At 47.2% G+C, this 12,218-nt stretch overlaps 1 protein-coding gene across 4 annotated transcripts in view; it reads left to right on the top strand.

The window, feature by feature from the left end:
* The window catches only part of CTDSPL (CTD small phosphatase like), a 129,323-nt gene that overhangs the window by 84,184 nt on the left and 32,921 nt on the right, over nucleotides 1–12,218 (top strand). For all 4 annotated transcript variants that reach the window (XM_082639266.1, XM_082639267.1, XM_082639268.1 and 1 more), the window contains exon 2: nucleotides 10,190–10,344. In XM_082639266.1, the coding sequence (XP_082495392.1) occupies nucleotides 10,190–10,344 (155 nt within the window). The remainder of the gene's footprint in view (nucleotides 1–10,189; nucleotides 10,345–12,218) is intronic.

The following is a 12,218-nucleotide window of genomic DNA, read 5'->3' as shown; positions in this document are numbered from 1 at the left end:
TTTGGTGGCCTGGGTACATTCGGGGGATGGCACAACAGCCACTGTGTCTGGCTGCATCTAATACGGTTGCCGGGAGTATCACTGGTTCATTTTGGAGTTTTCAAAAGTGTGATATTTGGAGTGAAGGCAGGTGGCATAAGGCTTCATATTCAGAGTTTCTCCCTGGAAACAAAACCCAAACCCATCAAGTGCTGGGGAGAGGCAGGGAAGGGTGGTAGGAAGACCGGGAGCCCTGCAGCCAGGCTGCTCTGGCTTTGAACCCCAGCACCCTCACTGCACAGTTATATGTACTCCTTGGTCTTGTCTTCTCATCGGAAAATGGGGTGATCATATCGGCACTGCACGTCGTGAAGGCCACAAGTGATTTATGTCAGGGGCCTCACACAAACAAGGCACTCAACTAACGTGGGCTGTTACGAACCAGCTGTGAATGGGGAAGCACATCCTTCCATCTCAGAGGATGAGATTAGGATTTCTCTGCCCAGTTTTTAGCCATCAACCCTTACGGGTCCTCCCCTTGATTTCTCACTGCTGGAGGAGCCACTGCCAGTTACAGGCTGCAGTGGGGAAAAGAGCTTCCAAAGGTACATGTCTTTCACAGAGTGGTGGGTGGAATTCCCTGAGCAAATCGATCACTTGGGAATAAAGTAGGGACTGATGGGACATCTTGAAAAGTGACTAAGTCCTTTTCCTAGGAGAAAAGGACATTTGGATTCTCAGCAGCTACATCTGCTTTTGAACTCTGTGCGGTCTGTGCCCTGGCCTCTCCCCACCCCCAAACCCCCCCTTTTATTCAAACAGGGGAAAGTTGTGTTTGTTGACAGCTGTTTCAGGGTGGGAAAGGAATGTAATGTATGCATAGACTGCCCAGAATTTCCTGTTAGACACCCATTCCAAACCTCGGCCCTGGGATGCATTCCAGAGATTGCAGCCCAGTTCTGGAAGAGAAGAAATGGTGCATTCATTTAAAAGCTGACCCTCAGAGGAACTCCCCCTCCTCCCTGAAAAAAAGGTGTTTAGCATTTTCTTTGTTAAAGTGGTTGTGAATTCAGCTGTACGGTCTCTTCAGGGTTGTAATGCACTCTGACATCCCCATGTATGGAGAAATAGCCTTACTTTGGGAAACTTTGGTATCCAATTTTGCAGCTGTAACAGCATTGGTGTCCACATATTTTTAATGTTCTGCTGTAAATACGTGGATGACACAAATCTGCTACGCAATACCTTTCTCACTTCTGCTCGTGGCATGAAAGAAGCTGGTTCTGATGGCAGGTTTTGGTGCTATGACACATTAGCAGTAGACTTCATGTGTTAAGTCAGTTTTCTCCTGGAAATTCTGTTACTCGGGGTCTTTGGTAGCCTGGACCCTGAGTCGGCATGTAGGCTGGCTTGGCATTGTGGAAATGAAAGGTAAACCTTGTTCTCTATAGTGGCCAAGATGCAGTTTCTTCACTTGAATGATTGGGGGTGGAGTCATAGTTGGTAGCAAACATTTCCACCTGTGTTTCAGCTACTTTCATCTTGACCCTGAAGCACTCCTTGGATCTATAGAGATGGGGGGAGGGGGTCGCCGGGAGTTCGAGCTCAGATCAGAGATAAGGACGGATGGGTGGGTGGGGTGCTCACAGAGGAGAGTGTGCAAAGCTCTGAATCAGTGTAGACCCCAGAGGTTGTGATCCTGCAGCCAGGGATTCAGGATGGTTCCTAAGCCTCTCCACATCTGGAATTGAAACCAGGTCAGAATTGTCAAAGGGCAGTGGTTCTGTGACGTGGGCAGCTATCACACTAACTAGGAAACGCAGGCTTTGGGGTTAACATTTCCATTTCTGGATACAGAAGGGAACCAGTCAGGTCAGGAAGTAAGTATAAGAGGATGATCAGAAATGCTCCTCTCGGCCTGTAATACCACCCCATTGTGGGTTCCGTTGTGCCTTCCGTCTGTTGGCATAAACACAGTCCTCTTGTCCCAGTGAAGGGCCAAACCCCACCATCAGCCTTGGTGGACTTTCTCCAAGACTTTCCATGTTTTTAACTACAACACTTTATTTCTAACCATATTTCATATAAGATTTCCTCGAAAAGGCCTGAATCCTAGGGTTTAAGTTTCACATGTAGAGCTGCTTCTTACTTGTTTGTTTACTTTCTAACATTATTATTATTATACAAAGAAACCTTCACTAGATAGGAGGTAGACTTTGAAAGAGCTACTTCAAGTTCTAAGTTTAGAATTCACATAACCAGAACCAGGATGGGTCTGCCTACGTGTTTTCTCCTAAAGCCAGGCTGTTTTTCTGAGGACTGTTGTCTGGATACAGTCACTAACTTCTGTTCAGTGAGACACTGCACTGGACCTAAACCAATCATCAGTTTTTGTTGCTATATCTTAAGCTGCTGATAGATTTTCTCTCTTACACAAACATACATGGTTTTGCTGCATCCACACAACAACCCTGTGGGGGTAGGTGTTATGATTCCCATGTTACCTGTGTGGCTTAGGTAGATGAATTCACACTGGCGAACAGAAGGCAGGGTAATTCTATGTAAATGTAATTCTAAAGCCCATTTTCTTTCCGTGTAACTTGTATTTAAAGTCAGTTTTCGGGGCTTCCCTGTGGCGCAGTGGTTAAGAATCCACCTGCCAATGTAGGGGACACGGGTTCAAGCCCTGGTCCGGGAAGATCCCACATGCAGCGGAGCAACTAAGCCCATGCACCACAACTACTGAGCCTGCGCTCTAGAGCCCGCGTGCCACAACTACAGACGCCCATGTGCCTAGAGCCCATGCTCCGCAACAAGAGAAGCCACTGCAATGAGAAGCCTGCACACCGCAACGAAGCATAGCCCCCGCTCGCCTCACCTAGAGAAAAGCCCACGTGCAGCAACAAAGACCCAGTGCAGCCAAAAATAAAATAAATAAAATAAATAAATTTTAAAAATAAATAAATAAAGTCAGTTTTCAAATAAGAAATTCCATTCTAGGCATGTTACATAAAAGAGGCCACATCTGTGATTTTTAAACATCCTGGAAATCTGTGATGTATATAGATAGCCTACATTAGTCATAATCTAAAATTTAAACTCAGTAGTTCCAGTTACAGAAGTCAAACCATGACGTGTGTGGTACAGATCTGGTCACGTCATTCCCCGGGTCCATAGAATCAAATCCAGACTCATCACCATGGTTTACAAGGCCCTTGCTGTCATCATCCCCATCTCATAACACCTCGCCTCTTTGATTTCTCAAATATTTCATGCTCCCTCTCACTTCAGGGCCTTTACACGTTGCTGTTTCCCTACTTCCCTGACCCCTCCAACAATTTTTTTTTTTTTTTTTTTTTTTTTTGCGGTATGTGGGCCTCTCACTGTTGTGGCCTCTCCCATTGTGGAGCACAGGCTCCGGACGCACAGGCCCAGCGGCCATGGCTCACAGGCCCAGCTGCTCCGCAGCATGTGGGATCTTCCCGGACCGGGGCACGAACTCGCGTCCCCTGTGTCGGCAGGCGGACTCTCAACCACTGCGCCACCAGGGAAGCCCCCGTCCTCCAACAGTTTTATACAACTGTCAGCCCAGTTGTCAGACTACTTTCTTCTAAGAAGTCACTCCTACCCACCCCCTGCCAAATCTGGACTTTGTGCCCTTCTCTGGGCCCCAGCAGCGCCCTGTGCTACCCCATCATAACAAGACTCGTACTGTATTAGAATTGCTTATTCTCGTGTCTCTCCTCCTAGGCGTGCGTGTTGTGAGGTAGGGACGGTGCCTGTGTGATTTATCAGCGTCTCTTCCCTGCCTCACCGAGGAGCTCACATTTTCAGGGATAATCCTTTCCATTGCAGATAGAATAAGCCCAATTCGTAATGGCTTCAAAGAAAAAGAGATTCACATAACTGAAAATGCCAGAAAGATCTGGTTTACTGAAATCAAGTCAGAGATCTGCCCCTCTGCACATCTCAGTTTTGGCTCATGTGATCAGTCAGGTAGGTGCTTCTCGCTTGGTGGCCAGGATGGCCGCTGGTGGCTCCAGGCTTACATCCTGCCAGCTAAGCAAACCAGCAAAAAGAGAACATTTCCTCCAACAGCCGTAACATGAATCCGGGGGCTGACTTTCCTTGGCCCAGCTTGGGTCATGCGCCCCTCCCTAAGCCAATCACGTGGCTCTTATTGGCCAGGCTTTGGTAATGGACTGAGTGTTGGTGAGGTGAGAGTGGTGGAACTTTTACCAGAGGAAGGGTAATGGATCTTGGCAGGCAAAAATATCACACGTCTACTACACTCCCCATCAGCAGCTGGTGCTTTGAAGATACTGGTCCTTGCTACTGGACCAGCAGTCTGCCAAGAGAGACCAGGGAGGTGTTGGGGAGGCTTCCTGTCTCACCTTTAGGACTGAAGACTCAAGGAAGGCAACCATCTCTGCACTCATATTAGCTGCCCCATTCATAGGCCCTCTCTAAGCCCCTCATCTGCTGTGCTGGAGGATGGGAGGTCCCCAGCCATTGAAGGAGAACGGGGCAGGGGGTGTATGAGTGGGAAGCAGGGTGTTCATCTGCTGGCTGCAGTGACATCAAGTACAGGGACAAAGAGAGAGGCATTAGCTCCCAGGGTGTATCAAGGAAAACCGGGCCACGTGTCTGTTTGTCCTCAACGTCACACACTCCCCACATGGTCAGAGGGCTCCAGGCACATGGGTGAGGCCCATGCCCAATGTCTCCAGCTCTTCACAACCCTTCCCAGGATTTCTGCTCCACGCAGGCCTGCTCAGAAAAATGGGGGAAGTCTTAGGATCACTCCATCTGCCCCTGCCGGGGATCTCCCCATCCTACCCTGTAGGATGCCATTTTCATGGGCCAGCCATCTGTGTGGAGAAAAGGGCAGCTGCTGGGAGCAGCCACAGGCATGTCTTCATTAGCAGGACTGAGGAAGAAGAAGAGGAGTTCCTGCTGACGGGCCTGCACTCCCAGAGCCTGGGGGAAATGGCAGCATACAATGGCCCAGTAGGGGAGCCTGCAGGGGAGACACGATGGGTCTGTTGGCCTCCTTGCCTGATCTTCACGCAGTCCTCCTCCCCTGGGAGGGTGCTCCCTTTTGATGCACAGCATGGGGCAAGGAGCCCCTGGATCAGATGCAGACAGGGCAGGGGCAGAGCTCAGCAGAGGAGGGTTGAGCAAGTGGGCAGGAGAGAGTGGATGCTTCCTCCCCTCATCTGGAAAGCAGTGTTCTTTTTCTAAGGGGAAGCAGGTAAACAGTCCCCAGCAGCATTCATCTGGATGCTTCACCCCTCCCTCCCTTTTCTTTCCTCATCTCTGCCTCTCCAGGTTTTAGAGCAGTTGAGTAGAATCACTTCTGAGATTTTTCTAGTTTTGCTTTCTAAATTACAGTTTAAGTAACCAAGGTCTGTTATAGTAAGTTATGCCTCCTAGTTGTCAGATGCCAGGGAACAAATGTGGACCCACAGGATCCAGCCTTTGATCTTGGATTTACCAGCAGAACCCCTACTCCTTTACGAAGCAAAAGCTCTTAAGAAACTAATGATAATGATAAGAGCTGACATTTATGAAGTGCTTACCCTGTGCTGGGTACTGTTCTGTGTACTTTATACGAACTCATTTAATTGTCACAACAAGCCTATTGTTTCCATTTTACAGATGAGGAAACTGAAGCACAAAGAAGTCATATAACTTAGGTCCCATATATTTGCTGGTCGAGCCAACACCTAAGAGGCCGACTTCAGAGGCCACACTCACAACCACCAGTCTCCTCACTTGTTGGGCTACACCTCGGTGGGTCATGTCAATGATTAATTATAGGACACAGGGTCAGCAGCCGCGAAACAAGTTCTACAGCTATTGTCGCTGTCTGGGGACAGAATGATGAGGGCCTCAGCTGGGATGTGAAAGGGACACGGCATTGCTGAGGACAGATTTAAGAGCCACTAAGGATATCAAAACCAACAGCTTAATGAGAGGGAGAAGGGTAGATGTTTAGACTAGGAGATTGATGCCCCAGGTGAAGAGGGGACCTGCTGGGTGAAGCGCTCCTAAGAGGCATCCAGTGGAGATGTCCATCCGGCAGGCAGGTGGATAAACTGGCCTGGAAGTTGGAAGAGAGGAATGGGCTGAAGATGTAGCCCAGACAGACATGTGTTTATTTGGGAGTTCAGTGGCCAAGGAACAAATCCCTTCCACTGGAACAGGCTTCCTCCAGGAGGTGGGCTTTGAAACAGCCCCTGAAGAACAGGAATGTTCTCAGAAGTGGGGTATGAGGTGGGGGGGGATAGGATGTCAGCGTGATGAGGAGGAAACCGGACATGAGGTGCACAGGTGTCGATGTGGATAGGAACAGGAAGATGATCAGGGAAAGCAACAGAAAACTTTGGAATAATTTTTGATGTTTTCCTCCTAAATCTGATAAAACATGGAAATCTTTATGAAATGTTCGAGACTGATGTTCAAAATTCCTACTCTCTCCTTTACTCCTCCAAAGTATTCTTAAAACCAGTGTAACTGGAAGATGTGTATATTAAACTGATTTTCATACCCTACTGTTACAATTCTGATAAAGACCTTCTTCTGGCTCCCTGGGCCACCAGGGGGCCTCTGGTGTTATCCGTAGGGACATTCAAAGGGGCGAGTGAGGCCAGGTGGTGAGAGGCCGAGTCTTGATTAAGCACAGAGAAGAAGCAGGACCACCTGTGTGTCCAGGGAGGGTGAGAGGCTGGGTGGGCTGCCAGTCGGGAAAGCCAGTTGGAGCACTCTGCTGGGGCAGATCATGGACTCGGTGCCCTCTTTTCACGTGGGCCCCTCTGGTTTGGGTTGGTGGGCATGTTCCATCCCTGCAATGTCACGGTCCGGGGCTGAGCCTGGGCCACCACAGCAGTGACATTTACCTCCTGCAAGGCTTATGACGCTGCTCTGGCCTGATTTTGCCCTTCACAGGCATGGAGTGGAAAGCGGAGGAATAGGTGTAAGGGTTTAAGTTTGGGAGTAGGATATGGTTTCTGCTGAGCTTTACAGAGTTGCTGAAAGAAAGCTTAACGAGACTATTTTATTTCCCCATTGTTAGAGTGAAATGTAGTGACCATAGAACATCGGGAAAATATAGCAGGAAGAAGTATAAATACCCAGAGTCTGACAATTACTGTTAACATTGCGATATATTTTTGCCAATATTTTCTCTACTACAATATCTTTTCATTTGTTTTTGCACAGTTATGATCAAGTCAGATATACAATTATTTATCTTGCTTTTTTGATCTAATGTTATAAACATTTGTCCTTTAAAACATAGTTGTTGGGCTTCCCTGGTGGCACAGTGGTTGAGAGTCCGCCTGCCGATGCAGGGGACACGGGTTCGTGCCCCGGTGCGGGAGGATCCCACATGCCACGGAGCGGCTGGGCCCGTGAGCCATGGCCGCTGAGCCTGCGCGTCCGGAGCCTGTGCTCCGCAATGGGAGAGGCCACAACAGTGAGAGGCCCGTGTACCACAAAAAAAAAAAAAAAGAAAGAAAAAGATGTTGATTTCGTGTATCAACTGAAACCCTTTAACCAGAAGTTTATGAGTAAATCAAGGGCCTTCTGGTTTGTAGCTGGTGGAGAGGCAGTAGTTGGGGTGGAAGGCAGCAGAGTCATGAGACCCATAACAGCCCACCTTGACCTTTCAGGAACAGTGAGTGCTGTGGGCAGGGTGGGCTCATGCTGGTCCTGAGGGAATCCAGCCATTTCCCCAGCTAGCCTGCTTTTGAGAGCACCAGCCCAACCCAAGGGTGATTAGAAGATTCGAAAGCCCCCAGCTGCCCGGAGGTTCCTACGGGCCCTAGTAGTGACCTTATTTAGCAGGAAGATGCCTAGACCCTCCCACAGCCATGAGCTGCTTCACCTCTTCTTACACAGACGGGGGAATGGAGTGAGCTGCCATTGTCAGGGGTGATGGCCTCCCAAGTGACCTGAGCAAATAGTGACCCTGCAGCCCTCTTTGTGGCTGCCACATGGCAAGTAATCATATGGTGGAATTATAAGTAGCTCCCTGGCTCCATGGTCAGGATTTTTTTAGCACATAAGTTAGCTTGTTAATTTGTTAGTTAGTTATGGGGAAGATTTATGTGACCCAAGGATGAAAATAGGATCCGGGAAAGTGCATTTTGCAGAGCTATTTACTGCCCGGCCTGGGCGTTGACGGCTCAATGTCACCAAGACATGAACAAACAGCTTGTTTACTTGCAGAGAAATGTGCTCTCAGCCGGGGAAGAGACAGTTTTTTCTTCCTCTGACTAAATTATCTGAGTGAGGCATAAAAAACTAAAATACCCAAAGTGACAACAAAACAGCTTAACCAAACATTTATATTAAATATGAGTTTATGGCAGTGCTTTTCTCTCCGTTTGGCGTGTTCCCTCCTTCTTAATTTGACCTGAGTTGTTTCAGAATTGTCTTCAGCGTGGTGCCTGGGGAAAGCACGCGCTCTGGAAACTGACCCACTTGGGTTTGAATCTGGGCACGTGCAATTACTAGCTGTATATTCTCAGCAGTTAGATGGAAGCAATCACACCTATCTCCTTGGGTAGCTGCGAGGATGACATGAGATGAGGATTGTAAAGTACTAGAACCCAGAGGGCTGGCCCCAGGAAACAGTGGTCACTGTGGCGGCCACCACTGCTGTGTGGGAGGCCTCTGTGCCTGGTGGTCCCCATGGTCTGGTCTGGCTGGACGAGTGGGGCCTGAAATGAGAAGACGGGTGCCCTGTGACATGAACCTAAGGATTCATAAGGAAGAAGAAACAGCCAGCTTTTCCAGAGATTTATGGTTCTGAAGATCATCTTTAATTAATGAAGGGGTTTTTTTTGTTTGTTTTTGTTTTTGTTTTTGTTTTGCCTGTGCTAGGCAGCTTGCAGCATCTTAGTTCCCTGACCAGGGATCGAACCCGGGCCCCGGCAGTGAAAGTGCACCAAGTCTTAACCACTGGACCGCCAGGGAGTTCCCAGTGATTATCTTAAATTCACACTTCCTGGGCCATTTGCCTAAACCCAGGCTAAAGACCATCCAGGCCTGTGGAGCTGCTGGCAAAACGTCCTTTCAGAATTTCTGAATGCATTTGGTTTTGCTGCTGGCAGAAGGGTACCTGCAGACTTTCAGCAAAGGTTTTGTGAACTCTTGAGAGGGCAGGTGCTATACAAATCCCTCAAGTGTACAAAGAGGAATCGTGCCAGAATTGCTTTGTGGGAGAGATGGACTCCAACTGTTACCATGCGAAGTTAATAATTTCCTACAGTGGTGATCTTCCCATCAACCCCAAGCATGGTCCCTGTGCCCGTAGCCTGTACCCAGACGTGGTATGTGGTGAGACTGCATTCCCAGGGCTAAATGCTCCTGCACCTGCAAGTTGTCAGCCTCCTCCCCTGAGGTGTGTTTCTCATCTGTACTAACTTTTGTCTTTTATTTCTGACTTGTGGCAACTTGTCTTGAGCCCTGGATAACAGAAAGGATCCATCCCTCCCTCCGGAGCCTCAATCCAGGACAGGACAGGGAATGAGTCAGTGGCACAGTATTGCCCTGGGTCTCGTGAAGATAGGCTTTGCCCTGGCCAGCCCTGATGTTCCGTCTCCTGCTGTTTCTGTTTTAAGTGTGATGGAAGCCTCCACCCCTGAGCTCTGTGGGTCCAGGCTCCTATCAACTTCTTGACAAATGGCAGAGTTTAAGAAGAGGGCTGCTTTGTGCTTTCACACATCTTATTTCTTAACCCATGAAGTTAGTTGTTTCCATGGTGAGCAGGGAGTGTCCAAGAACCCAGTTTCAATGTGACTCTTCCTTGGTACCCTTCACAGAGAAATGCTTCTCAGCGAGGGACAAGTCTGATTTGTGCCTGCAAGGATCTGTGTTTTGAAGTAGCACTTGTGCAGGGTTGGAAGACTTTATCTGCTGGTCTCAGGAAGGCAGATGGCCCCGGGGATGGGTCAGCTAATGAGCAAGCAGCCCCCACTGGGCCGAGATCAGGGGAATTCTGTCCAGCCAGCAGGACTGGACTCCATCGACTGTCTGGCCCTCTAGGAGTCACGTAACAGTCTTTTAGAGGAACTTCCTGGCTCCCCTGGTCTTCTGGTCCTGAGTTGGTCTCCACATGTCAGGGCTCTGGGGCGGCTGCACGTTGGAGTTTTCCCATAGTATTACATTTGGCCACGCTGTGCTTTGTTTCTCTTCCCAGCATCCCAGTGCCACGTCAGCCTGAAGAAGCAAAGGAGCCGCAGCATCCTCAGCTCCTTCTTCTGCTGCTTCCGTGATTACAATGTGGAGGCTCCGCCAGGCAGCAGCCCCGGTGTTCTTCCGCCGCTGGTGGAGGAGAACGGCGGGCTTCAGAAGGTCAGTGCCGATGCAGAACTTCCACCGCCGCGCGTCTCTCCCATCCTTGACAAGCATCCTTAGTCAGAATCTGTGACAGTATGTGCACAGCCATTTACTTAAAGATTTGAAATTACCAAAAAAGTCATCTTTTTTGTTACAGGATATGTCAGTCATTGTCATTTAGCAACTGAGGAACATATTTGATGCGAGTTATAAGAGTCACTTCACATTTTTGTAACATTCTGTCGTGGGAAGTTATATGAAAGAGAGTTAAAGAACCAGGAACAGACAAAGAAATGGAAAGACCAGAGGAGACACAGAGACTTGCAAAAAAGCCAATAATAAATATAAGTGAATTTAGCTACCTTGTTTAATAATAAACGTATTTGTTATATATTCTTTCATATGTGTCAAATAAAAAATTTTAAGTCAGATCATCACAATAGGTTAAAAAAGAACGAATTCTACCCACATGCTGTCTAACAGACATCATATTCAAAACAAAATGACTCAGAACAGTTAAAAGTAGGAGAATGAGCAAAAAGACATCACACAAGTATAAACAAAAAGAAAGCAGGGATTATAATAGTAATCTCAGTCGAAAGAGAATTTCAGGCAAAAATCACTGAAAGAGACAAAGGAGATTATTCATTATCAAGGACACAAGAGTCATAAAACTTTATATCCCAAATAACGTGAGCAAAAGACATGAACTGACGTTTCATAAAATAAGAAACACAGTTGGTCAATATTGTTAGTAATCAAGGAAGTACAAGCTAAAACAATGAGATATCCTTTTCCATCTATCAAATTATCAAAAGATATTTTTAAAAATAATATTTGGGTTTGGCATGGGGGTAGTGAGAGAGAGTAGAGGATGTAAATTGGTTATTGGTAGGAGTGTGAATTGGTTGCACCTTTCCGGAGAGAAATTTGGCAACGTGATCTCAAAACCTTAAAAATATACCTATCTGTCCACCCAAGCAGTTCCTCCTTATTGACATGAGTATGGATGTGCAAAGATTTAACCATAAGATACTATCCAGCATAGATTAGAATATTGCAGAATTATAAGCGAGCTGATGATCGACAATAAACAATAAAAGACCTATACAGTAACCATACAATCAAATAGCATGCAGCTATTAAAAAGGATGTCTCATAAATATTACTGATATAGGAAAATGTTCACAATATATCACTTAGGGGAAAAACGGTTAAAATATAGTAGGCAAATATATTTATAAGTATGTATATGGTCATAAGCACGCACACACACACACACACACACACACACACACACACACACACACACACACACACACACACACACACACACACACACACACACACACACACACACACACACACACACACACACACACACACACACACACACACACACACACACACAAGCATTTACAAGACCAGAATGACGTATGCCAAAATATGAAGAGATTATTTCAGACTGGTGGAATCTGTGTAAGATTTTCTCTTCTCCTCTGTGCCTTATTTCTTTTCCTTTTTGCTTTTCCCAATTTTCACAGAAAAGCTTAATTAGAAAATAGATTAGATTAGAAAACAGAGTATTTTAAAAGTGCATACAAACGTAAGGAAGAGGATTCTGGGAAGACTACAGCTTGAGCATGTGGCTCTGACCATTTAAATTCCCTCTCTGGATAAACCCAGGTGAGCCTGCTGATGGAGCCTGGGAAGTACATCAAGGCCTCCACTTTTCCTGACATCTCCAGGGGAAAGACAGGGCACAGAATTCATTCTCTCTGATACTCAGTAAGAAGCAGGGAACCACATCAGAGGAAAATGCTTGCCTCTCTTGCAGTCCTGGGATGAAGACTTGAAATGTGAAGTTCTGTGAGGTCAGCAAGCCAGCG

Source organism: Mesoplodon mirus (genome assembly GCF_964341445.2).
Source record: "Mesoplodon mirus genome assembly, chromosome: 12".
NCBI classification, from domain to species: Eukaryota; Metazoa; Chordata; class Mammalia; order Artiodactyla; family Ziphiidae; genus Mesoplodon; species Mesoplodon mirus.
This window is presented reverse-complemented; position numbering and strand designations above follow the sequence as displayed.